The sequence below is a fragment of the Maylandia zebra genome, linkage group LG2 (genome assembly GCF_041146795.1).
Source record: "Maylandia zebra isolate NMK-2024a linkage group LG2, Mzebra_GT3a, whole genome shotgun sequence".
NCBI lineage: Eukaryota > Metazoa > Chordata > Actinopteri > Cichliformes > Cichlidae > Maylandia > Maylandia zebra.
The window spans coordinates 6,906,988-6,933,850 of NC_135168.1; the positions used below are offsets into that span (position 1 = coordinate 6,906,988).

The window sequence follows — 26,863 nt, forward strand, 5'->3', positions numbered from 1 at the left end:
CGGCACATTTGATGGTACAGATCACTTTCCGAGCCTTGAACAGGGATTACAGCGTTTGGCTTCAGACGTTCGCTATGCTTTGCTAGTCATGGGAGGAACAGTCATCGCTGTTAGCAGGCTGAATTCAGGTGAATATGCATATTTTGACCCTCACCCACGTAAGTCTACTGGTATGCCATTGTCGCTAAGTGTAAGTGGTGGAACTGCAGTTATGTTGAAATTCACACGTCTTAATGACATGATTGACAGGATCAAACGTTTGTACAGAATGTTTAGCATAGCACCAAGCTGCACTTATGAGCTACAGCCCATCGAGTTTCACAGTGAAAACGCTGCTGACCAAAGAGATGCTAATCAAACCACCGAATACAGACAAACAGCTACAACTGTTACAGCACCAGCTTTAAATGAAGCCGTTCATGAAATAAACTCCCAAAGATCTACTGACCAGACACAGAAGACTGTGAGAGACACTTTAACGACTGAAGTGACATCATCCAGAGTGGATTATTCAAATGAGACAGCTGCTACTGAAAACAACCATCTTCCTTCTGAGTATTTAGAAAAAGAAACATCTGCATCCTCTGTGAGAGAAACGCAGGTAACATCAGATTCTGTTCCTCAGAATGATTCAAACACTGCCTACTGTTTAACTAATATAACAGAGGAACTCTCAGATAAACTGCTGAAATATAATAAACAGCAAAGGAGAAAAATAAGGAGAAGATTATTAGCCCAAGAAAAAGTACCACAGAGAAAGGAAAATCAGAAGAAGAAAGAAAGGCAGATGTACAGGTTTGATGAAAGCTTCAAGACAAAGAAAAAAAACTCAACTAAGAAGTGTAATGATCCTGATCACAGACAGAAAAAGAGCATGTACAAAAATGAATTGTATAAATTAAATGCTACCTATAAGGAGAAACAGAGAGAACATTTAAGAAAGATGTATAGGGAAAGTGCTAAAATTAGAGAGAGAAAAAGAGAATGTGTCATAAGGACATATAAAGACAATCCCCTATTCAGAGAAAAGCAGAAGGAACGTATAACAAGAACATATAGAGAGTCTCCCATATTCAGAGAAAAGCAGAAGGAACGTGTAACAAGAACATATAGAGAGTCTCCCATATTCAGAGAAAAGCAGAAGGAACGTGTAACAAGAACATATAGAGAGTCTCCCATATTCAGAGAAAAGCAGAAGGAACGTGTAACAAGAACATATAGAGAGTTTCCCATATTCAGAGAAAAGCAGAAAGAGCGTATAAGAAGAATATACAGAACTTGTGCTGGATTCAGAGAGAAACATAAAGCTTACATGAGGTCATATGTATATAACCTATATAAAAAAAGCGAAGATTTTAAACAGAAAAAACGATCTTATATGACAAAGCGGTATGGAGAAGAAAAACAATTTCAGCAACAACACAAGGACAATATGAGAGAACGAATGAGAGTAAAATATTGGAACGGTTTTTCTTTCAGACAGATGCATAATATCAGATGTGCAATGAATATAAAACGGAAATATCGCCAGATGCATCGACCAGCTGAGAGTTTACAGTGTCATCCAGAGAACACTTTAATGAATGAGGCCATATCTCGTTTCAGATCAAACATTAAGTCAGCACCATCTTATGTTTGTACTGTTTGTCTAAAAGCTTCTTTTCCTAATCAGGTGAAAATCTGCAAAAGAGAAAATTACTCAAAACACCAGACTGTAGCTCATCAGTGCCTAACTGGTAAATTTGTTCATGTGTGTGATGAAGCATGTAATGATCACTGCAGCTTTCCTGTTGAGAGAAAAAAAGAGTATATCTGTCACACATGTCACAGTTCCCTCAAAAGTGGATGCATGCCCAGGCTTGCTGCTGTTAATGGTTTAGAACTGCAGGATATTCCAGCTGAACTTTGTGATCTCAACATTCTGGAGAGACATCTGATTGCCAAATGTATACCATTTGCTAAGATTATTCCTCTTCCAAAGGGGAGACAGAGACTCATACGTGGTAATGTGGTGTGTGTACCATCTGAGGTCCAACAAACAGTTGACAGTTTACCGAGGATCAGAAGCCAATCACAGATCATGAGGATAAAGCTGAAAAGACGACTGTGCTACAAAGGCCATCAGCTGTTCCAGACTGTCACCTGGTCTAAACTCATTCAAGCTCTGCGTAAACTGAAACAAATTCATCCACAGTACACAGATATTATTATCAGAGATGATGCATTGCTTTGTGATCCAACGTTACCTGATGATGACAGCAGTGATGAAGCCAGCATGGGAAGTGATGATTATAATGAAGCAGATTTAATGGAAATTGACAACTATGAAAAAGATGCCCTTTTGTGTGAAAGTGAGTCTGAAAGTGAACAAGCTATTAATATGCAATCCTGTGATGAACAACCAGAGGAACAAAATCCAGATGAACCAGAAAGTGATTTGAACAATGGAGGTTTTGCTCTAGAAAGTTGTCTGCAGCCTGTTGACATTTCAGAAGAGATTCTCTGTTTCACTGATAACACATATTGTGTGGCTCCTGCAGAAAGAAACAATCCTGTTAGCTTCTTCAGAACTCCTCATTTGGAAGCCATGGCATTTCCTGTGCAGTTTCCTACTGGTCAGAATACACTGGATGAAAAGAGACTTCTTAAACTCACACCAAGTGCTTACTTCAAATCAAGGCTTTTCAACATTGATGCAAGATTTGCTAAAGACACAAATTACCTGTTTTTCTCACAGTTTGTCACTGAAATACACTTGGCTAATTCCAGTATGACGATACAGCTAAGGAAAGGTAAAACTATGACCAAAGATGGACGCAAAATCACATCAGGAATGTTACAAAGTAAGACAGAAGTAGAGAAGCTGGTAAGAAATAAAGATGCAATCAGATTTATGCAGCCACTCAGAGGAACTCCAGCTTACTGGCAGAAAACTACCAGAGATCTATTCAGCATGGTTCGCCAAATAGGAACACCTCAGTTCTTTGTCACTTTCTCTGCTGCTGAGATGAGATGGCCTGAAGTGATTCAAGCAATAAAGAGACAGCAAGGTGAAGAGGTTGATTTTGAAGCCCTGGACTGGTCAGAAAAGTGTGAAATTCTAAGATCAAATCCAGTAACCACCATGCGAATGTTTGATAAACGTGTTGAGGCTTTGTTCAGAGATTTGCTTTTTTCTCCTGCACAGCCCCTTGGTGAGATCATTGATTACTTTTACAGAGTTGAGTTCCAGCACAGAGGTAGTCCACATATACACATGTTGCTGTGGATTCGAGAAAAGGTAGAAGCAGATGTGGATGACGACCAAACTGTCTGTGACTTTGTTGACAGATACATCTCAGCTCAACTCCCTGATCCAGAAAAACAACCTGAACTGCACAAAAAAGTCACTGAGCTACAAAAGCACAGCAAAAACCACACAAAGACATGCTTTAAGAGTGTGAACTCTGGTTGTAGATTTGGGTTTCCCAAACCACCAGCCACAAGAACAATGATTGTGAGACAGGATGAGGATTCAGACACTGAAGCTGCAAAAGCCAAACTCAGACCTTTGTTGAACCTGCTGAAGGAACCTGAAGCTGCTTCCCTCACCATAGAGCAGATTCTGTCACGATGCAACTTGACAATGAATGAGTATGAACAATGCCTCCAAGACATAAACAAGAAAACAGCTCTGATTCTGAAACGTGACCCAAATGAGTGTTGGATCAACAATTACAACCCAGACCTGCTTGAAGCCTGGAACTCTAATTTAGATGTCTCATTCATTTTGAATGCCTATTCATGTATAGAATACCTCTGTAAATATATAACAAAGAAAGAATCTGGCCTCTCTGAATACCTGAAGACAGTTATTGACAACTCTGATAAGAACACCGTCAATGAGTGTGATGAAATGAGAGCTGTGATGCAGGCTTACTCAAAAAAGAGAGAAATCAGCGCACAGGAGTGTGTGACTCGAGTCTGTGGCCTAAAAATGAAAAAATGTTCCCGCAGTGTTGTATTTGTACCAACAGATGATAACCCAGTAAAAATGAGTCGGCCCATGAGCTTCCTGGAAAGCACAACACATGACAGCTGTAATATTTGGATGACAAGTTTGAGTGATAAATACAAATGCAGACCTGAGACCCCAGAATATGAGGAAATGTCACTGGCTGATTTTGCTGCCTTGTGCAGGTTGGTGAGTGGTCCAAATGAAGGAAAAGATGTGCTTCCTCTTCTAAACCAGCTTGGATTTGTACAAAGGCGAAAGAATGATAAACCAGCTATAATCAGATATTACCACTGTTCACAGGAAAAAGATCCTGAGCAATATTATGGTCGACTGTTGAGACTTTACCTTCCACACAGATCAGAGCAGGAACTGAAACCACAATGTTTCCAAACCTATCAGTCCTTCTACAACTCAGGTTTTGTACGACTTCCATGTTCAGACCACAGTGAGTCTGTGAAAAGGGTTGTGAAAAGAAATAAAGACAAGTATGAGAAGAACTCTGAGGATATTGAGAGTGCACTGGAAGAGTTTGAACAAAATAGGGATGTTGTGATTGATGAATGGTGTAATCTTGCTCCTGAATCTGAAGTTGTGAGGCTGCAATGTGATGAGAATCTTCCTGAGAGACATTCTGATGATGAGAACGAACAGGAGAATGTTCCCGACTACAGTCGTCAGTCTGATGCTGTAACAGAGATCAGAGCCATCAGAGAACAACCTGCAGTAGATCCAGCCGTGGTACGTGTAATGTATCAGAATCTGAACCAGAAGCAGGCCTGCGTGTTCTATGCCATAAGAGACTGGTGTATTCAGCGAGTTTGTGGTTTGAACCCAGATCCATTTTTCTTCTATATCAATGGTGGTGCAGGAACTGGAAAGTCACATCTGATTAAGTGTATTCATTCTGAAGCATCAAAGATCCTGAGCAGACTGCCTGCTAATGCAGAAGAAGCTGACATATCAAATCCAACTGTTTTACTGACTTCATTTACCGGTACAGCAGCTTTTTCTATCAATGGCTCTACGTTACATTCTCTACTGAAACTACCCAGGAGTCTGAAACCACCCATTCAAGGACTTGGTAACCAACTGGATGAAGTCAGATCTGAGCTGATGAATGCTGAAATTATTGTTATTGATGAGATTTCAATGGTTTCAAAACCCCTTTTTGCTTATGTGGATGCAAGACTGAAACAAATCAAAGGCACTCAGAGACCTTTTGGTGGAATGTCAGTTTTAGCTGTTGGAGATTTTTACCAGCTGCCACCAGTGCGACAGTCTAAACCTCTCTGTGTTTACGATCCAGAACAGATTGACCTATGGCAGGAACATTTTCAGATGATCACTCTAACCGAGATCATGCGTCAGAAAGATGATGTGGCCTTTGCAGAGATGCTGAACAGGATTAGAGTCAAAGAAAAGACAGATGAGCTTTCTCAGTGCGACAGAGATTTGTTGTCACAGGCTGTGACTGCACCAGAAGAATGTCCAACTGAGGTCTTACACATTTATGCCACCAACAAGAATGTGGAATCCCACAACACAGATACCCTGAAGAAGCTTCATTCAAACATCATAATCATCAATGCAGACGATTTCCAGAAGGATAAATGTACAGGCAGAATGGAACGAAGAGACAAACCATTTACAGGTGGGAGAAATGATTTACCTGACACTCTGAATGTTGCTGAAGGAGCTCGAGTCATGCTGACCAGAAACTTGGACACACTAAACGGTTTGGTCAACGGTGCTTTTGGTATACTGGTAAAGGTGGTGAGATCTGAAAATGATGGACACATAATTAAACTGGGGCTCAGGATGGACAACCGGCAGCCTATGAGACACAACCGCAGTGCTAATGCAGCTTCTGATGATCTGGTTTACATTGAGAGAGCAGAGGAGAGTCTGAAGTTTAAAGGAGCAGTACGCAGACAGTTTCCTGTAAAGCTAGCATTCGCTTGCACAATTCACAAAACTCAGGGTCTTACAACACAGACAGCTGTAGTTTCAATGAAGAACATTTTTGAACCAGGTATGGCTTACGTTGCTCTCAGCAGGGTGACGTCTCTCAGTGGACTCTATTTGCAGGACTTGGATGAGAAAAAGATTTACGCCAATCCCGAGGTAACTGCAGCGCTCCAAACCATGAGACAAGCCAGTGTTGAGGAAATGATGCCTCTTCTTCAGGTCAGAGAAACAGCCAGCAGACTTGACACTCTTACACTGATCCATCACAATACAGAGGGTTTGCCATCTCACATCAGTGACATCAAGAGTCATCATGAAATGTGTTTAGCAGATGTTTTGTGTCTCACTGAGTCTCACCTTCAAGGCTCCTTTGTTGCAGACAGTCTTCATTTGGATGGCTACACCATGTTCAAACGCAACAGACATGTGTCCTACACAAACTTTCCTCACATGGCCAGCAGAAGTGGTGGGGGAGTTGTTGTGTATTTGAGGAATCATTTTCAGGTTCAGGTAAAACAGTATCTACATAATGTCACTGATCTTGAGTTTTTAGTGTTGAAGGTTCAGGCTCCATTCCCTGCACTCATTGCTGTTGTGTACAGACCCCCTGACTACAGTTTGACACCATTCATGCAAAACCTGGTAAGTCTTTTAGATTCACTTGAAATAATGGACTGTCACCCAATCATTGTGTGTGGAGATTTTAATGAGAACCAGTTGCAGAGTGGAAGAAAACAGATTCTGGAGCAGTTTCAGTCGAGAGGGTATTCACAGCTGATCACTTCTGGCACTACAGACAAGAACACCCTGCTTGACCTCATTTTTATTTCTCAGCCACAGAAATGTCTATATTCAGGTGTTCTGAGATCATATTACAGTTACCACAACCCTGTGTTTTGTGTCCTGTCCTCGAGCCAATCATGAAGTCGTCTGGTGAGTTTTGAAACAATTACAGATCATGTTTGTTACAGAGTTTACTGATTGTAGAGCATGAAAAATATTTTTCATTGAAAAAATTGTCTTCCCTACTCTGTCTGTAAGAAGACCCTTTCTTATTGCAATGTTATTAATCATTTCACCAAATCATTGCTGAACTTCATGCAGAGCAGAGAACATCTGCTATCATGCACCTCTGATCTGAAATGTGCTGCAACATTTATTAAACCAACATCATTTCTTTTATTCTCATGTTTTAAATGACTAAATCTTTTTACTGTGACGTATGTAGCTCAACAAACGAGATCTTCCCCTCCAAGGGCTTGAAAATATGAAATAGTAAATAAATAAATCCCACATAAATGCAGGTATTTATTATGGGTCACATGAATAAATACAGACAATTATATTTTCTTGATTATAGTAGCTTTTGTAGAAGCAAAAGTTTTTGTGATGAATGAGTTTTTGCTTATCATGTTTTACAGGTAAAAAATGTCAAAAGTTATAAACTATCTTTAGGCTACCAGAGATGTCTATAATGATACATTATGTAGAGAAAAACATTAGTACAGCTTACAGAATATGTATAAAAACTGATTTAGAAGTAAATGGATAGTTTTCTGAAAGTTCCCGACTACAGTTTAACACCACCCACCCAGATCAGCCCCCAAGTGTCTATGTAATGCTGGTATGGTGTGTTAGTTTGACTTGGCCTTTATCCGGGTGGGTTTGGGTTTGGGTGGATAAAGGCCAAGTCAGAATTCTCTGAGCAGCTGGAAAAAGCTGCTAATAAACAAAGACATCAAAAAGTGTGGGCTTTAGGTGTAGCCCCCGCTTTCTGATGCACTAATTAGACTTAGTAACCGACACCCCATACCAGCATTACATAGACACTTGGGGGCTGAGCTGGGTGGGTGGTGTTATAAGCACGTGTTTTGTTAGATATATTTTTTCAGACACCATCTTCATGAACTGCTGAGCCAAACCTGATCCATCAGTGCTGTCTTCCTTCTCTCACCCCAACCGGTCGCAGCAGATGGCCGCCCCTCCCTGAGCCTGGTTCTGCTGGAGGTTTCTTCCTGTTAAAAGGGAGTTTTTCCTTCCCACTGTCGCCAAAGTGCTTGCTCATAGGGGTCATATGTCATATGATTGTTGGGTTTTTCTCTGTATCTATGAAGCGCCTTAAGGCGACTTTTGTTGTGATTTGGCGCTATATAAATTGAATTGAATTGGTTTTCTTTCTTTTCTAATGTTTCTGGTCATTTTTCACAGTTAAACAAGTAACTTTGAGGTTACTTCATCGTTTTCAGCTGTTATCTGTATAAATTTTTTTCCTAATAATTACATTTCTGCAAAATTATAGCAGTTCTGGTAAGTTGTAATATTTCTGCCAAGTTATTAATTTTTGACTAAATTATTACATTTCTGCTAAGTTGTAGCTTCTGGTAAACTACAACATTTCTGCTGAATTGTTATGTTTCTTCTAAGTTATTGCATTTCTGATAAGTTATTACATTTTTGCTAACTTGATGTTGTTCTGCAAAGTTATTAAAATTTCAACAACTTTTTAAACACTGACTTTGATTTCTTCAGCTTCTTCAGCTATTTTCAACTATTTTCAGCAGACAGCTTCAGCTTTACAGCATGCACACTGCATTTTCGCAGGAAATGCAAATTTTTCTAGTATAGATTTGTTTAACTGACTGAAGCAATGACAACAGTCTTCTCCTGAACACCAACACCAAGGAGGTGGTAAAGAGTTCACCAGACCTAAAAACAAAACAAAACAATGCAGGACAGTCTGCAAAGATGTTGAGTCAGTCAGACATCGTGCAGAGCAGATGAGGAAGAAGTTGTAATCTAAAATGGAGAACAATAAATACAGCCACCTAAGCATCCTCACAGGACAAGATGAACTGCAGTGAGAGGGTCATCTTACTGCACTGCAGGACTCAGAGGTTCAGGAGGGTCTTTATCCCCATTGCCATGAGGCTTTTTAAAAGAAACTACTCACATGTTCTTCTCACATTTATTTCTTTTACTCTAATAAACACTGGTAGTAATCATATGAATTCTGAGCTAAATGGACTTGCCCTGATAGGCTTCAGCCAGCACAGAAGCTAATACACCACAACACTTAGGGAAACTGAAACTGACTGTTATTAATGTTTTCAAACTGTTTAAGAAAAACATATATAATCTTTCAGCCTTCTAAAAAACACACATAAAAACAGTATTATATGATGTTGAACATACAGATAGGCAGTTGTTGGCCTACAGGAGTGTTCTTTATCGAAGGTTTTAAGTGCTTAAAAAGTCTGTTAAGCTCTGTACAGAGCATGCAATGTAACTGTACATTAGAGAGTGTTTTATAAACCATGTCTTCTGTTTCATTTAATAAACATGAGACTGCTTTATGCATTTTCAGCTATTTATTAGATTTTATCAGATTAAAAAACACTTAGCATAAGAATGCAGTTGAAACTATAACTTTTAAATATTGTTTAAATGAATGAACATAGCAACTTGAACATTTTAAAAAATACAAACAAAACAAATGAACTATATTTATATATATAGATCTATATATATATATACATATCTATATCTATATCTATATATATATCTATATATATCTATATCTATATATATTTATTCTGTTTTTTTTATGTGTACTATTTGTTTTCCTTTGATTTTTACAGTAAAAGTGATCCTGTGCTTCTCAAACTCCTCCTCGTAGGGCTTCCACATTTCCTCTTCAATCAAGAGGGTTTCTCCAGTTAGAAGGAGAACTTGCAGCTGGGTGGACTGCAGTGCACTGCACTGCTCTGCAGTGTCCACACCAACTACAGTTACTTGAGTACTTTCATCTTCCTTTGTCTGTCAATACACAAAAAGCATATATTTAATATGGTAATCACGTCTTGATGCATGCTCAATGATCCATGTAAGTAAATCCCAAAAGGATGATTCTGTTCATCTGGACGTAGCATTTTCAAGTGGGAGAAATGTTTTGTCACTCATCCAGGTGACTTCTTCAGTCTGTTTTACCCAATCTTTTAAACAGTACATTGCATAATGACTGAAACTAGCCCACTGAAGAAGCAATAGGCTGGGAGGTCAGTTAATTGGTCAGTAATATACAAATTGTCACGGGCACTGATCAAAGACCACAGAAACCTGCAGTCCGCTGAGACTGAAGAAGTCACTTGGATGAGTGATGAAACATTTCTCCCACTTGAAAATGCTACGTCCAGATGAACAGAGTCAATCTTTTGGACCACCTATAATTCTAAACATTTTGGCAAATGACATTGCTATTACATGTTGGTACAAACATATGGCTTCTTCATACCTCAGTCTTTGTATGGGAAGTTGACTGGAGCTGTACTCCATAGGCGGAGCGGTGCACTTTCACATGGGAGATCTTTACCTGATCTCCCACACGAACGTCAACAATTGACGCCTCCCTCCACAAGGAGACAGTCATGGTATGTCCATCCTGAAATCACAAAAATGACAGAATGAAACATTTATTCATTAACTAATGGAAATCTCAAATATGCCTATTTTCACCATTTTCAATATTACACTTTAGTTGCACCATTACCTGTTTTAGCTGGAGAGTGCGTATTGGCACCAGTTGTTTGCCTGAGCAAACTGTCCTCACTGCCGAACACTGAAAATTCAATTAAAATATAATGTCAGTTATAGTGATTGCATAAATCTGTGTGTGTACATCTAGGTGCTACTTTCTTGACTTACTACATCTATTATTTTATTATTGTTGTTAATGATAAATCTACAACCATTTACAAAATAATAGTGGTTGATCTTGTTCTCACAATTTTGTGTTTGTTTGACAAGAACAATAAAATTATTATTTTTACTTTTAAAGACAAAAAAGTAATGGTTTCTTTGAAAACCTGAAGCAATATCAATTCTGATGGAACCACAAATATTTACCTCCACAACCTCCCCTTCCACTGTCATGAGCCCTCCAAATGTTGGGCTCATCTTTAGTGGTGTTGCTGGGGAAGGTGGATTAAGCAGCTCCTCCGCCTTTAAGATGAGGGCCTCCGAGACTGCCAGGGCAGGAGCTTTAAAGAATTGTGTCCTCGCAGTGATATTGATGAGATAAGGGGGAGCTTGGCCCCTCAGCTCATGTCCCCTCATCATGTAGGACATGTCCTGTTTTACTTTGGAGGAGAACTCTTCAAACAAGGTGATCTTCAGCACTGTTTCACCATCTGTGATTGCTGCCACTTTATTTTTTTTTGTTGACAGTGCTTTGACCTCTCCATCCTCAGTAACCCAGCTGATCACCTGATAAATACATAAATAAAGAAATGTATTTCTATGATCTTACTCCATAGTCACGTTCATACATGTGAAAGTCTACATCATATGATTGTTGGGTTTTTCTCTGTATTTATTATTGTACGATCTACTGTACAATATAAAGCGCCTTAAAGCGACTGTTGTGATTTGATGCTATATAAATAAAATTGAATTGAATCACCTTTAGCTGGTCACAACATTTCAACACCCGGATATGAATGGGTGGGGGCCGGAAATACGGCGTCTCAGGCTGGTTGTCAGTCAGTTTCCTTAAGGCCATTCTGAAAAAAAAAAAAAGCAAAATAAACACATTAACAGGTTCATACATTTCTGCTGGATCCAGTTCTGACAGAATACAGTAACACCTGTTGCTTTCATGTCATCTCTTCACATTTTGATATAAAACAAACACATCATGAACTTCCTCAACCCTACGTGTGTTTCTGAGGTTCCTGCTTGATATTTACATACCTGAAAACATTTCAATATTTTTGTAAAAACACAAATTATCTTTACAAAATGTTGGTCTGAAAATTAATTAAACGCTTATGAGCCTTCATAAAATACATACAAATATTACAGCACATGTAAGTCTATCCAATTCACTCTGGATGGAACGCAGAAAAAAAATCACAATTTTCTTTTCCCCACTTAAAACCCTTGGTAGGCCCTTAAAAAATGCACCCTCTAAAGGCCCTAATGGACCTAAACGTCCACCCCCCAAAAAGTGCAATAAAAAGATTATATATTCATATTTTTTTCCACTTTAAATTGGTCAGTCTTTTAAAACTACTTCTCCCTGAAATATTCATATAAAGTTTTAATTACATTTTCGTTGTTTTAACCCTTTAAATCCCAGGTTTATTACATGAGCGCCGTTTTTTTAGGCCCAAAAAACAAAAAAACTTAATATTTTCAAAAAAAAACATTTGAAGTAATATTCGTTTGTTATTATAATTAGGCCTTTGGATGGACTAAAGATTGGCACCAAGAGTCATTTCGATCGCCTTTTATTTTTTTTCCAGGAGCGCATTTCATAAAATGCACACTATCAACCACGCCCAAAAAGTGCAATAAAAATATTAAATATTAATTTTTTTTTTCACTTTAAATTGGTCAGTCTTTTAAAACTACTTCTCCCTGAAATATTCATATAAAGTTTTAATTATATTTTCGTTGTTTTAACCCTTTAAATTACAAAAAAACTAAAAAAAAAACTAAAAAACTAAATATTTTCCCAAAAAAACATTTGAAGTAATATTTGATTGTTATTATAATTAGGCCTTTAGATGGACTAAAGATTGGCACAAACAGTCATTTCGATCGCCTTTTTTTTTTTTTTTCAGGACCAGAAAATGGTCTCCAGGCGGCAAATGCTCCTCCTCTAGGCCGAAATAAGTGCATGTTGCCGGGGTAAGTTGCGACGATCACCGGGGCACGATCACCGGGGACTGCTTTTTCCAGCCCACACGTCCGATACCACGTGACAACAAATACGTCATTTCCTGTTGACTAAAAAAAAAAAAAGCACCCTCTCATGGTCCTAGGGACCCAAAAATGGTCCCGCACGATCAGCGGGCGAAGCCGGTGCTGCACGCCGAAATGAGGCTTCATTTCCGGCAGGTCTGTCCAAGCAGCCCGCTGTTTTCCAGCCCGGGGTCAAATGTGGAGCAAGGGCGCCACCCGGTGGACAAATAAAAAAATTACAACTCTAAGGCCAATAGACCAAAATGAGACGGAGACATGAGTAATCACCAGGACATTAACGGTAATAATTCTGCAGTGAAAAATAGCGTTTATAATGGAAGTCAATGGGACGAAAACGTCCACTAGGGCTCTAAGAGGATGTGTATTGTTAGCTTAGCCACTGAAGCTAATTTAAGGAAGTCAGACTTGAATTTTGAAATAAAATTATACCAAACTTTTTTTTGGAGAATTTGGCTATATTCAATTAAACACAGTGCAAATGGCTTGGAATCGAAAAATGCAAATGCCACAAAAGGTCCCCAGGGCCTTTCAGGTGTTTAATTGTTTTCAGATAATAATTAAAATAATTATTAATTAAAATAATACTTGAAAATAGGTTACAGTGGACAATAGAAAACAATGAATCATCATAGGAAGATTATCTGAAAAAGGATTCATGCTCCTGAAGTGAAAAACAGCAACATTACAGACATCTTAAAGATTGCCTGCCTGCCCTTCCCCCTCCCCCAACACACACAGGCCAGGTGCACACACACAAACAAAAACATAGTGCGCCTGCTTGGTCTCTGTGGCTTTAGTTCATATTGGCTCCCCTTTTTAATCATTTGAGCCAATAAAATTATAGAATTACTGTCCCTGCTTTTTGGTCAGTCCCGCCCTCCTTAACTGGGCAGAAAATGGCAATTTTATGACCAGAAACAGCAAAGTTGGGAGACGGTTGCCAGGGCAGAGTGCCAGCCTTAAGCAATTCTTTCCTACTAACAGCCCAAACGTAACGTCTTAAAGTTTATAAAACTGTTATAGATCTGGAAGATTTGTCTGATTCTGTAAGATCTTAATATTTCATAAAAAAATAGATGCCATTTTCATGAATACATTCAGATAGTTTTTTCAATTAAATATCCCTGAAACAATAAGTTCATCAAACTATGACACCTACAAATACATTGCTATCAATACTAAATGTGAATTTATCAAAAGTAATTTTTTTTCTTCGAGAGAAAAATGGAGATACACATATATAAAACATTCATAGGCCGATAGAAAAGTCAGACCAAATTTTAGGGGTACTTTCACGGTCTTTATATTCACAGGAACTTAAATGGCTAGATTTTTTATCTTTCACTACATTATAATGTGTTATACATAGTATAAAGGCACTAAAAAACGGCTTCAATATCAATACTTACGTTTTATGAAGTTCTTAATATCACAAGAGCACAAAGTAGAAGAGCTGTGACTGTGTCTGTAAGTTTCTTCAGAAAGACCGGGAAAGGGACCGCTGGTCTTTGATGTTACAAATTGTGATGCAATCTGTTGCCATCGGCCTGATTGGCTAACTATGATTGTTGTTTTTCCCAATTGTACTGCCTTGTGTTGATTTTGTCCCTTTACTTTAGGGCGGTTTTTGTTGGTGATCAGACCCGATTCTTGTCTAATTTGAATTATGAAATTATCAGTACTATTTTATAAGTCTCAAACTTACAATTTAAAACGTATAAAATTACTGGTCTTTTTTATTTTTTATGTAGTTAATGTATTATGTAGTTTTTTTAAAGTTCGACTGCTAAAGCCCTGCATGTATTTTTTTAGATGAGCTTTTATTTTGAAAGTGGCGATCTCTTTTCCTGGTGTCATGGAAGCACGCCTAACAGATCCACGTTACTGCTAGTCCCCGGGACAGAGTGCGGGAAATCAATGCGGTTCGAATACGTTCATAGACGCAGGAGTGCTAATTCCCTCCAGATTTCGTCCGAAGGCGCAGGTTTCAAGGCTGCACACGGTGACTGAGCATCCTAACATTTCAAAATTCAAAGGGTCAAGCTTCAAGGTTTTACTTCAAAAAGGTAAGCTAAACTTGGTCAACACATGACAGGAAAAGGTAAATGTATTAGCTATGTTAAATATAAGTGCCTAATCGTGATAGCTTGCTGTAGGGTAAAACACTTAAGGTCAGAAATCTTTACAGTTGTGTTCATTGTAAAGCTGTTGTTTAGGGTATGTTTAAAATAATGTATTATGTAGTTGCACCACCACAGTTATGAAACTCAGAAATGTAATTATGTAAAAGCTATAGTATGGTTGGGGTTTTGGCTTGGTGAGCTTACAGCCTCCTTAAAATCTGTCAGAATTATGTACAGACAGACTGTTTAATTCATATAACCATTTAATTCAACAAATATATGAAGAAATATGTCAAAGTTAGTATGACTTTAAATGTATCATTGTAAACGACCACGGCAGACCCAGTGGCATTTTGATATTTTTTTATTAATCCCTACATGGTTGCTGTACATTCGCACTCAGAGCTGCAGCTCTCCTGCTGCCAGCTCAACATAACACCAACAACCCAACCACAGGACCCAGTACAATATTTAATTCGGCGGGGCGTGATTGCGGATGCCGTACAGGTGTGTCCGCCTCCTCTGCACGGCACCGCAGGCTACGCCTCGCCACATACCCCCATCGCCTGACTGAGGCCGGGGAACCATCCGGCCGAACGTACTCCCCCCACCGCAGGCGGAAGGTCGGCCGCGTGGCAGGTGAACGCGGCGCGGTCGGCACGGTCGTGCGCCCCGGCTCGCAGGCGGCTGGGCAGATGTCCGGCAGGCACCGGCCTCTGGTGGAGGTGAGGCCGCTCTGCTCACCCCGCCAACCTCGGGCTTCGGTGCCGCGGACTCCCCTAGCACGGCCACCACCGACTTATCCCGCGGCTTCTCCGCCCCTCCCGGTGGGAGCAGCTCCCCACGCTGCACCTCCGCCGCTGCCTCTCCCGGCTGGAGCGGGTCCTCGGGCACCGCCTCCGCCGCTGTCTCTCTCGGCTGGAGCGGCTCCTCGGGCGCCGCCTCCGCCGCTGTCTCTCCCGGCTGGAGCGACTCCTCGGGTGCCGCCTCCGCTGCTATCTCTCCCGGCTGGAGCGACTCCTCGGGTGCCGCCTCCGCTGCTATCTCTCCCGGTTGGAGCGACTCCTCGGGTGCCGCCTCAGTCTCTCCCGGCTGGAGCGGCTCCTCGGGCGCCGCCTCCACCGCTGCCGGCTCCGCCGCCTTCTTCCGGGGCGCAGGAACAGGCACCGGTCCCTGCCGAGCCCCAGCGGCTCCCACGCGAGGTGTGGGGACAGGCGTATATACGTGTGTGTGTATATATATATATATATATATATATATATATATATATATATATATATATATATATATATTTAGAAGTAAAGGCTTTAAAACCAAGTAATCGCTGAAAGTACAAACATCACTAATGTCACATAACTTTGCCGACATGTGGCCAACAGTAATGTTTTAATGTTCTTCGTTAAACATTCGCACAAAAATCAGTGACGTTATATTCATTGACAGTTCACTCTTCGGCCGCTGCCTTTTGCCATATTTTGCGGCAAAATTATCTACACCCACTGCCGCGCTATGAATTGTGGGATATATGGGACCACAAAGCGTGCACCGGACCACGCTTGATATTTGGGGAAATCGACGGCGCATTTGGAGTATGCATTTGAAGTACACTTGGAATTGGGACAGCCGTTGTCCCGTGGCGGTGACGTAATCACACTCAAAGTGTGCGGTCTCTTAATTGGGACACAGCCATAGTGTGTGTGTTCACCTCTGTTTTCGTTAGATTGTCTGCGTTACTTCTACGTTCTCTGCTATCTATCAGCCCCTGTGTTTTCTCTGCTGGACATCCCCTCTGAGTTTCCACGTCTCAGGTTTTCTAATGATGTTTCAGGTATAGCTTTCCCAGCTTAGGTTTTGTTTTTTTCTTTTTTGTCTCTTTCTCCTAATGCCACACACTTTGCCTCAGTAACTGTAACATTCAGATGACTACTATCCAATTATTTCTCTGATGGTTATGCAAGAAGAGCCTAATAAACTTAAAGCCAGAAGACCGTAAAGCAGAGGTATAACTGTATGAGCTACAAAGTTTAAATGTTTTATCACAATCATAGTGTGCAGCTCACAAACAGCTGATTGTTTTAGTGTTTTCTCGGAAATATCAGATGTAACTAGTGATGTCACAATGAAAATGAAATAATATTGAACAGTATAGAATCAGACATGTTAGAATTTGCTTAAAATTCTACTTGTTTTATTTTTAAAAATTGTGCAACATTTTGTTTTTCAGATGTTTTTGCTGAATTGATCAAGACTGACTGTAAGAGTGTAAACATCGAGTAACTATGATGTTCGAGCCCTCTCAAGAACAGGTAAATAGTCATTTAGAGATTAAATTTGTCCCAGTTACTTTGCTCTACTCTGTCTGTAAAGCTTCACTTTTGTCACACTTCCTGCCTCCAAGAAGCTGAAGTAGAAGTAGAACTCTGCACCAGAACCTTTTTGTGACTTTTGTGACATTTCTGTCAATGGTGTAATTGTTGGTCTTTTGTGAATTCTAAGTAGGTGATTACTGAAAGGCAAGAGAGAAACCGAAGGCATCAGGTGACCTGTGATATGTCAGAGCTACAGAGAGGAATATTTGTGACAAGTATCCAACATTTGGGGAAAAATAGTTTCAAAGATGCATATTAAACAGGCAAGCTTTCATATTTAGAGGACAAAAACTATTACTTACTTTTAATCATTATTATGTGGTTAAGTACTGGACTGTGTGCTTTTGAGGCCAAGTCACACAGGGTTTCTTAGCTTAGACTGATGAGTATTTGAAATGTCAGCAATTCTTGATTGTAACACCTTTTATTGTAGTTTTAACACTGATGAATCAGCTTTCATAAATGAAGCAAATGTTTCATTTATCTATATTAATACCGTAAGTAATGCTTAGTAGAATCATCTTTGCTGAATCCAATGGTGAAACATGGAGAATTTTTCCTCTACTCTGAATAGAGCTAGATTTGGTTAAAAACGACAAAAATAAGTATGGCATTTGACAAAATACTAAAGGTTTTTTGCTTTGCTTTTTGGAATGTTTGTAAGTTGTGCATTGATAACTTCCCTTTTTAACCAGTGTCAAACAATGACTGGGTGACCAGTGTTGTCATCATCAGGGCAGGCCAGCACAGCAGGAAAAGTGAAATGGCCAGGCTGAGAGTTACAGTGTGATGCAAAAGTTTGGGCAACCTTGTTAATAGTCATTATTTTCCTGTATAAATTGTTGGTTGTTACAATGAAAAATGTCAGTTGAATATATCATATAGGAGACACACACAGTGATATTTGAGAAGTGAAATGCAGTGTATTGGATTTACAGAAAGTGTGCAATATTTTTTTTTTAGACAAAATCAGGCCGGTGCATAAATTTGGGCACCACAAAAAAAGACATGAAATCAATATTTAGTAGATTCACCCTTTGCAGAAATTACAGCCTCTAAACACTTCCTGTAGGTTCCAATGAGAGTCTGGATTGTGGTTGAAGGTATTTTGGACCACTCCTCTTTACAAAACATCTCTAGTTCATTCAGGTTTGATGGCTTCCAAGCATGGACAGTCACACCACAGATTTTCAATAATATTCAGGTCTGGGGACTGAGATGGCCATTCCAGAACGTTGTACTTGTTCCTCTGCATGAAAGCCTTAGTGGATTTTGAGCAGTGTTTCGGGTCGTTGTCTTGTTGAAAGATCCAGCCTCAGCGCAGCTTCAGCTTTGTCACTGATTCCTGGACATTGGTCTCCAGAATCTGGTGATACTGAGTGGAATCCATGTGTCCCTGCACTGGCCACACAGCCCCACAGCATGATGGAGCCACCACCATATTTTACTGCAGGTAGCAGGTGTTTTTCTTGGAATACTGTATTCTTTTTCCTCGATGCACTACGCCCCTTGTTATGCCCAAATAACTCAGTTTTAGTTTCATCAGTCCACAGCACCTTATTCCAGAATGAAGCTGGTTTGTCCAAATGTGCTTTAGCAAACCTCAAGCGGCTCTGTTTGTGCTGTGGGTGGAGAAAGGCTTCCTCTGCATCACTCTCGCATACAGCATCTGCTCGTGTAAAGTGCGCCGAATGGTTGAACGATGCACAGTGACTCCATCTGCTGCAAGATGATGTTGTAGGTCTTTGGTGCTGGTCTGTGGATCGACTCTGAATGTTCTGACCATTCGTCGCTTCTGTCTATCCGAGATTTTTCTTGGTCTGCCACTTCCAGCCTTAACTTGAACTGAGCCTGTGGTCTTCCATTTTCTCAATATGTTCCTAACTGTGGAAACCGACAGCTTAAATCTCTGAGATAGCTTTGTGTGTCCTCCCCCTAATTCATGATGGTGAACAATCTTTGTCTTCAGGTCATTTGAGAGTTGTTTTGAGCCGCTATGTTGCTACTCTCCAGAGAAAATGAAAATAGGAGGGAAACTTACAGTAGACCCCCTTAAATACTCTTTCTCATTATTGGATTCACCTGTGTATGTAGGTCAGGGGTCACTGAGATTACCGAGCCAATTTGAGTTCCAACAATTAGTTCTAAAGGTTTTGGAATCAATAAAATGACAACAGTGCCCAATTTTATGCACCTGCCTGATTTTGTTTAAACAATTATCACACACTTTCTGGTCATTTCACTTTTCAAATATCACTGTGTGTGTCTCCTATATGATATATTTAACTGACATTTTTTATCATAACAATCAATCATTTATACAGGAAAATAATGACTATTAACAATTTTGCCCAAACTTTTGCATCACACTGTAAGTTAGGCATCGGCTGGGTGTTCAGTTCTCACCTGTTCCTGTTTAGGGAGAGACATCAAGCCTCTTAGGGTAAGAAAGAACAGTAGAGAACTCAGCGATTATGACAAGTCCCCTTATTACCACTGTTTGTCTCACAACCAATACCATTTTTTTCCTGAAGCCTAAAGCTTACCATATTGTTTTAATTAAACCTGCAGCAATATGCTTTTTTTCTTAACAAAATGGCACATAAGAAAAAGGTTTAATTTTGACACTTAAATTTATTCCCAGAAATAACTTTTAATACTCAGGTAAATTTAATATCAGTTATTTGTACTCAAATGCTATTTATTAAAATTATTTATACTTGTATTAGAATGTTACTGTGATAAAGGTATCCTTTTAGGTACTGTACTCTGTAGGACACTAAGAAAGGAGAGTGATCATATTCTGTGAGCCCTGGTAAATAATGGTTGTTCACAGAATTATAAATGACTTTGACTGTAACTCCTGCTCCATCTTGAGCGCCATCATCTAACCCTGAAAAAGTCTCTAGCCTTTGTCAGTATGTGTAAGACTGGCTTTCTATATGGTTTAGTGCAGACTGAGCTTCGGGACCCTGTTGTCCTTTTTTTCTGATCGGTGCTGGTGTGTAGCTGGCAATGCAGTGTGTAAGCACACTGTTTTGCCCTTTCAAACAGTACATTTTTCAGAACTGAAGCTGCAGGTTGTATCTTCACACCAGCACCGAGACAGACCAACAGTGGGACAAATCCAAACAGCAGTAAATGCTGAGATTCATATTCAGGACTGACCCTTTAATGTTCTTTTATAACCTGTTATAAGTAATATGTATAAGTATTTTTTTCTTTTATATTTGTTATTGCTATTTTTTTTTTCAGGGTTTGGAACCAGGGCCAGTTCCATGGATCAATGAACTCAAAGACATTTTTGAATAATGATGCAGGTACAATGTCAAGTTGTTGTTGTTATTATTATTATTGTTATTGTTATTGCATAGATGACTTTCACAGTGCCTTGTTTTATCCTCACATTATTATGGTCCTTTAAAGGAGTATGCTGTACAAGAACTTGGCTGGTGACCCACTTTACATCTCCTTGCTAAACACTGGAAAATCATGCAAAGACATTGATGTAACAAATTGACCTCTTACCGCAACCATGGCCTTCAGTGACAAGAAGACCAGTCTTAAGACAGCATTGGTGAGCGTGTTCTCTAACCAGGAGCCCAGATTACCCACAAAATCTGTAAACATTTACCAAGATCCTCCTCTTTACCTGCCACTGCCACTCAGTACAGGCTGGATCCCACACAGAGTGTGCATGTCTACAGTGAGGAGGAACTCTTCAACCTTGAAAGCTTACTGGTCACAGAGGACATGGTACATAAGATTGAGACAGCAAAAGGAGAACAGACAGCTGACCAGGAATGGCATCAGCTCAACAATGCAAGGATCACATCTTCATCTTGTTATGTGAGGGGTGAAATTGTACAGAGAATGCTCTATTTTGAGACATATGTCAGAATACTGGAGAACAAGGAGAACAAAATATTTGACACCATTATTGTGCCCACTCTATCAGATGAGCTATTTTTCTGTTTAACTCATTACTATTGTGCTAAATCATACTATTTCTGCTTTTAATAGGATTTGTGCCAAATATAGTATTTCTGCTTTTTATAGGATTTGTGCTTAATATACTATTTCTGCTTTTTATAGGATTTGTGCTTAATATAGTATTTCTGCTTTTATAGGATTTGTGCTTAATATAGTATTTCTACTAAATGTAGTATTTATGCTTAATCATAGTATTTCTGCTTTTTATAGGATTTGTGCTTAATATAGTATTTCTGCTAAATTATAGTATTTCTGCCAAATTATAATATTTGTGCTAAAACATAGTCTTAATTTAAAATTACAATATTCATAGTTCATCACAGTGTCTCTGGTAAATCACAATATTTCTGCTCTGTTGTACTATTTTTCTAAATCATAGTGTTTCTGTAATGTTTAAGTATTTTTGGCTAAATATATTCTTTCTGTTATCTTATACTATTTCTCCTAAATTCTTGTATTTTTGAGAAGTTATCATGTTTCTGGTAAGTTACAATATTTCTGCTAAATTCTGCTATGCTATTGTATCTCTGCCAAGTATTATGTTTCCTCTAAGATATTGCAGTTCTGCTAAGTTATTCCATTTTAGCAAACTTCTTTTGCTTCTGCAAAGTTTTTACAATTTCTGCAACTTTTCAGCTTTTTCAGCTACTTTTTGCATACAGCTTCAGCTTTAAGCATCCACACTGCATTTTCGCAGGAAATGCAAATTTTTCTAGTTATTATTCTAGTTGCTTCCGTACACTTTTTGGCACTTAACTACTTCCACAATTTTCAGCCGATTTTCACCGTTCAAATTTTAAACTATTCTGCTTCTTCTGCTAATGTGCGCTATGACTTTTGGTATTTTTAACTATTATACTTTTTAAAATATTAAGCTTTTTTCCTTTAATTTGTCCCATTGAAATGAATGGGAAACTTCAGCAATTCTGCTAAAATTTGCTTGTTTTTGAAACTTAACTACTTCCTCATATTTTCACCTAGAACAACCATTCAAATTTTAAAATGTTCACAAATTATTGGGCTATTCAGGTATGATTCAGCTTTTTCAAATCTTCTACTGTTTTACTTTTATGCCTCTTAAAGTTTTGAGTTGCAAAATTGTGATTTTTCACAAAATACATGTGTTGTTATGGTTGCTATGCTCTTGGCTTCCAGTGTGCCACTGAAGGTTTTGCAATTTTCACTTCATGTCCGAACAACTTCCTGCTACTTGCTCAATTTTCACTCAACTTCCACAAATTATACATCAAAACGTAGGTATTTTTGCTGGCTTTCAGAAAATGTCACCATCATTGTTGTGGGATTTATAGAATTTTTGCAAATCTCCTCAGACTAACACAAGGTCAGAAAACTCTCCATATAAAGTGAATGGAGAGCTTGTTCAAAATCACCGCTGGATTTCTGTAATGAGAGGCATATTCGAATCGTCATATCTCCTTAACGAAGCAAAGTTAAGACATGAGGCTTGTCCCCGAATATCTTCAGACACCCCTGACGCTCACAATTCAAGAATTTCTTTCTCACCTATTACCGTTCTGAAATGAGTTGGACTTGTTTGAGGGTAGGAAATTCGTCCTTCGCTCAGATTTCTTCAGATTTCAAACTGTGGAAATGAACCACTTTTTTCTCTCGTCATAACTTTTTGTTGGATTTCCACAGAGACCTGAAAATTTCCATGATTGTTCACCAAAGCCTGCTGTCTCTTACGGTGAAAGAATGATATCGATACTCCAAATAGATTTCGAGTTACAAAGCGTTGTTTGAGGGCAAGTCAAGGCAGTTTTTGCTTCGCTCTACTCAGTTATGGTGCATTACAAGTCAAATATCTTTAATAATTCATATTTTAATGATAAATTGTAAACACTGGAAGATTCCCCCATCTCTTCTGAACAAAACGGTGTAAGAATGACCGCTCTAGCCCCTACGGTTTGGAAATTATGGTCATTTGTTTGAGGGGAGTCCTCACTATGAGAAATAGGCTGCAATAATCCTGTGCCTCTCTGTGCTGCGTGTGTAAAAAGAGGCACATGTTTTGGCGGGAAAAAGTACACAGGCTCTCTGATTGGTGGATTCAAATTCAGCAGCTCCCAGGCTGACCTAGAAACTTACTTCTCTCTCCCTGTGCATTTTTTTGCTGATTTTTTCATTTAACAAGTATATTTGAGGGACCCTCAGCATGTTCAGCATTTTTTCAGCTGTCCATTTTGCTTTTCCAATTTTTCTGTTTAACTTATTACTATTGTGCTAAATAATACTATTTCTGCTATTTTATAAGATTTGTGCCTAATATAGTATTTCTGCTAAATTACAATATTTCTGCTTTTTATACTATTTGTGCTAAAACATAGTATTTCTACTAAATGTAGTATTTATGCTTAATCATACTATTTCTGCTTTTTATGGGATTTGTGCCTAATATAGTATTTCTGCTTTTTATAGGATTTTTGCTCAAACATAATATTTCTACTAAATGTAGTGTTTATGCTTAATCATCCTATTTCTGCTTTTTATAGGATTTGTGCTTAATATAGTATTTCTGCTAAATTATAGTATTTCTGCTTTTTATAGTATTTGTGCTAAAACATAGTATTTCTACTAAATGTAGTATTTATGCTTAATAATAGTATTTCTATATATTTCTGCCAGGTCCCCAGGCAGCCAATCCTCTGTGAGGACTGAGACATTCAAATTTTCAAATCAGGGCCTGCACAGTTTCCCAGCCAATCAAACAAGTGTCCTGAGGCATTCAAATTTGCATATTGGGGCCTTCGTGGCTTCTAAGCCAGCCAATCATATCTGAGGGCTGAGGAATTCAAATCCACAAATCAGGGCCTGCACGGCTTCCCAGCCAGCCAATCACATATGTGGTCTCAGGCATTCAAATTTGCATATTGGGGAATTCGTGGCTTCTAAGTCAACAAGTCATCCATGTCATATATCTCTAAAAATTCATATTTTAATATTAAATTGTCAACACTTGAAGATTCCCCCATCTCTTCTGAACAAAACGGTGTAAGAATGACCGTTCTAGCCCCTACGGTTAGGAAATTACGGTCATTTGTTTGAGGGGAGTCGTCACTATGAGAAATAGACTGCAAAAATCCTGTGTCTCTCTGTGCTGCTGCGTGTGTAAACAGATGCACCTGTTTTGGTGGGGAAAAGTGCACAGCCTCTCTGATTGGTGGATTCAAATTCACCAGCTCCCAGGCTGACCTAGAAACTTACTTCTCTCTCCCTGTGTGTGTGTGTGTGTGTGTGTGTGTGTGTGTGTGTTTGTGTTTGTGTGTGACAGAGAGAGAGAGAGAGAGAGAGAAAGCCTTTTAATGGGATGATCCCATTGTAAGATTCAAATTCAATATATTTAGACTGGTTGACTGAATTGGATCTTGTGTGTGGGTCTCTCTGTGCATGTGTGTTTCCTCATGTGTACATATTTGTAATTGTGTGGCAGTCATAAATTTTTTTGCTGATTTTTGTCATTTAACAAGTATATTTGAGGGAACCTCAGCATGTTCAGCATTTTTTCAGCTGTCCATTTTGCTTTTCCAATTTTTCTGTTTAAGTTATTACTATTGTGCTAAATCACACTATTTCTGCTATTTTATAAGATTTGTGCTTAATATACTATTTCTGATTTTATAGGATTTGTGCTTAATATAGTATTTCTGCTAAATGTAGTATTTATGCTTAATCATACTATTTCTGCTTTTCATAGGATTTGTGCTTAATATAGTATTTCTGCTAAATTTAGTATTTCTGATTAATTATAGTCTTTCTACTAAATCATAGTACAGTATTTCTGCTTTTTATGGGATTTGTGCTAAAACAAAGTATTTCTACTAAATGTAGTATTTCTGCTTAATCATACCATTTCTGCTTTTTATAGGATTTGTGCTTAATATAGTATTTCTGCTAAATTATAGTATTTCTGCTTTTTATAGTATTTGTGCTAAAACATAGTATTTCTACTAAATGTAGTATTTATGCTTAATCATAGTATTTCTATATATTTCTATATATTTCTGCCAGGTCCCCAGGCAGCCAATCCTCTGTGAGGACTTAGACATTCAAATTTTCAAATCAGGGCCTGCACGGTTTCCCAGCCAATCATATATGTGTCCTGAGGCATTCAAATTTGCATATTGGGGCCTTCATGGCTTCTAAGCCAGCCAATCATATCTGAGGGCTGAGGAATTCAAATCCACAAATCAGGGCCTGCACAGCTTCCCAGCCAGCCAATCATGTATGTGGGCTCCAGGTATTCAAATTTGCATATTGGGGAATTCGTGGCTTCTAAGTCAACAAGTCATCCATGTCATATATCTCTAAAAATTCATATTTTAATGATAAATTGTCAACACTTGAAGATTCCCCCATCTCTTCTGAACAAAACGGTGTAAGAATGACCGCTCTAGCCGCTAAGGTTAGGAAATTATGGTCATTTGTTTGAGGGGAATCCTCACTATGTGAAATAAACTGAAAGAAGCAGGTCTATGTCTCTGTGCTGCGTGTGTAAAAAGATGCACCTGTTTTGGCGGGAAAACGTAAACAGCCTCTCTGATTGGTGGATTCAAATTCAGCAGTTCCCAGGCTGACCTAGAAACTTAGTCCTCTCTCCCTGTGTGTGTGTGTGTGTGTTTAGTGGGAGAGAGAGGACCCTGCCCTTATTTGGCAGCATGTCATTGTAGGATTTAAATTGAACATAGTTAGACTGGTTGACTGGATTAGAGCCTGTGTTTGTGTGTCCCTCTGTGCATTTGTGTTTCAATAAGTTATTACTATTCTGCTAAATCATAGTATTTCTGCTTTTCATAGGATTTATGCCTAATATAGTATTTCTGCTAAATTATAGTATTTCTGATTTTTATAGGATTTGTGCCTAACATAGTATTTCTGCTAAATTATAGTATTTCTGCTTTTTATAGGATTTGTGCCTAACATAGTATTTCTGCTAAATTATAGTATTTCTGCTTTTTATACTATTTGTTCTAAATTATAGTATTTCTGCTTTTTATAGGATTTGTGCTTAATATAGTATTTCTGCTAAATTATAGTTTTTCTTCTTTTTATAGTATTTGTGCTAAAACATAGTATTTCTACTAAATGTAGTATTTATGCTTAATAATAGTATTTCTATATATTTCTGCCAGGTCCCCAGGCAGCCAATCCTCTGTGAGGACTGAGACATTCAAATTTTCAAATCAGGGCCTGCACAGTTTCCCAGCCAATCAAATAAGTGTCCTGAGGCATTCAAATTTGCATATTGGGGCCTTCGTGGCTTCTAAGCCAGCCAATCATATATGAGGGCTGAGGAATTCAAATCCACAAATCAGGGCCTGCACGGCTTCCCAGCCAGCCAATCACATATGTGGTCTCAGGCATTCAAATTTGCATATTGGGGAATTCGTGGCTTCTAAGTCAACAAGTCATCCATGTCATATATCTCTAAAAATTCATATTTTAATATTAAATTGTCAACACTTGAAGATTCCCCCACCTCTTCTGAACAAAACGGTGTAAGAATGACCGTTCTAGCCCCTACGGTTAGGAAATTACGGTCATTTGTTTGAGGGGAGTCGTCACTATGAGAAATAGACTGCAAAAATCCTGTGTCTCTCTGTGCTGCTGCGTGTGTAAACAGATGCACC

At 38.8% G+C, this 26,863-nt stretch overlaps 2 protein-coding genes and 2 long non-coding RNA genes across 7 annotated transcripts in view; 3 read left to right on the plus strand and 1 right to left on the minus strand.

Moving 5' to 3' along the window:
* LOC112432149 (uncharacterized) overlaps nt 1-26,863 on the minus strand; it is a 499,305-nt gene that overhangs the window by 178,898 nt on the left and 293,544 nt on the right. The gene's annotated exons all lie outside the window — the stretch shown is intronic.
* The window catches only part of LOC143420631 (protein NLRC3-like), a 238,078-nt gene that overhangs the window by 64,257 nt on the left and 146,958 nt on the right, over nt 1-26,863 (plus strand). The window lies entirely within an intron of this gene.
* Nucleotides 2,489-7,258, plus strand: LOC112434772 (uncharacterized). 4 transcript variants are annotated; one of them, XM_076888765.1, is made up of 3 exons: nt 2,489-6,184; nt 6,345-6,475; nt 6,568-6,696. In XM_076888765.1, exons 1-2 carry the CDS (start codon nt 2,588-2,590, stop codon nt 6,453-6,455), a joined length of 3,708 nt encoding a protein of 1,235 aa, XP_076744880.1. In that variant the 5' UTR covers nt 2,489-2,587; the 3' UTR covers nt 6,456-6,475; nt 6,568-6,696. The 4 variants fall into 4 exon arrangements, with proteins under 4 accessions (XP_076744880.1, XP_024658077.2, XP_024658076.2 ...); XM_024802309.2 differs by having other exon boundaries at nt 6,345-6,431; nt 6,519-6,638; XM_024802308.2 differs by having other exon boundaries at nt 2,489-6,431; nt 6,519-7,258.
* On the plus strand, nt 14,631-20,543 carry LOC143413484 (uncharacterized). The gene is made up of 3 exons (XR_013094096.1): nt 14,631-14,796; nt 17,078-17,159; nt 20,478-20,543. It is a non-coding gene; the product is annotated as an uncharacterized LOC143413484 (long non-coding RNA).

Coding starts and splice junctions, on each gene's coding strand:
- LOC112434772 (XM_024802308.2), top strand. CDS start 2,588: ATGGCATTTCCTGTGCAGTTTCCTACTGGTCAGAATACACTGGATGAA. Junction 6,432..6,518: donor TCACATGGCCAGCAGAAGTG/GTGGGGGAGTTG, acceptor TTGAGTTTTTAG/TGTTGAAGGTTCAGGCTCCA.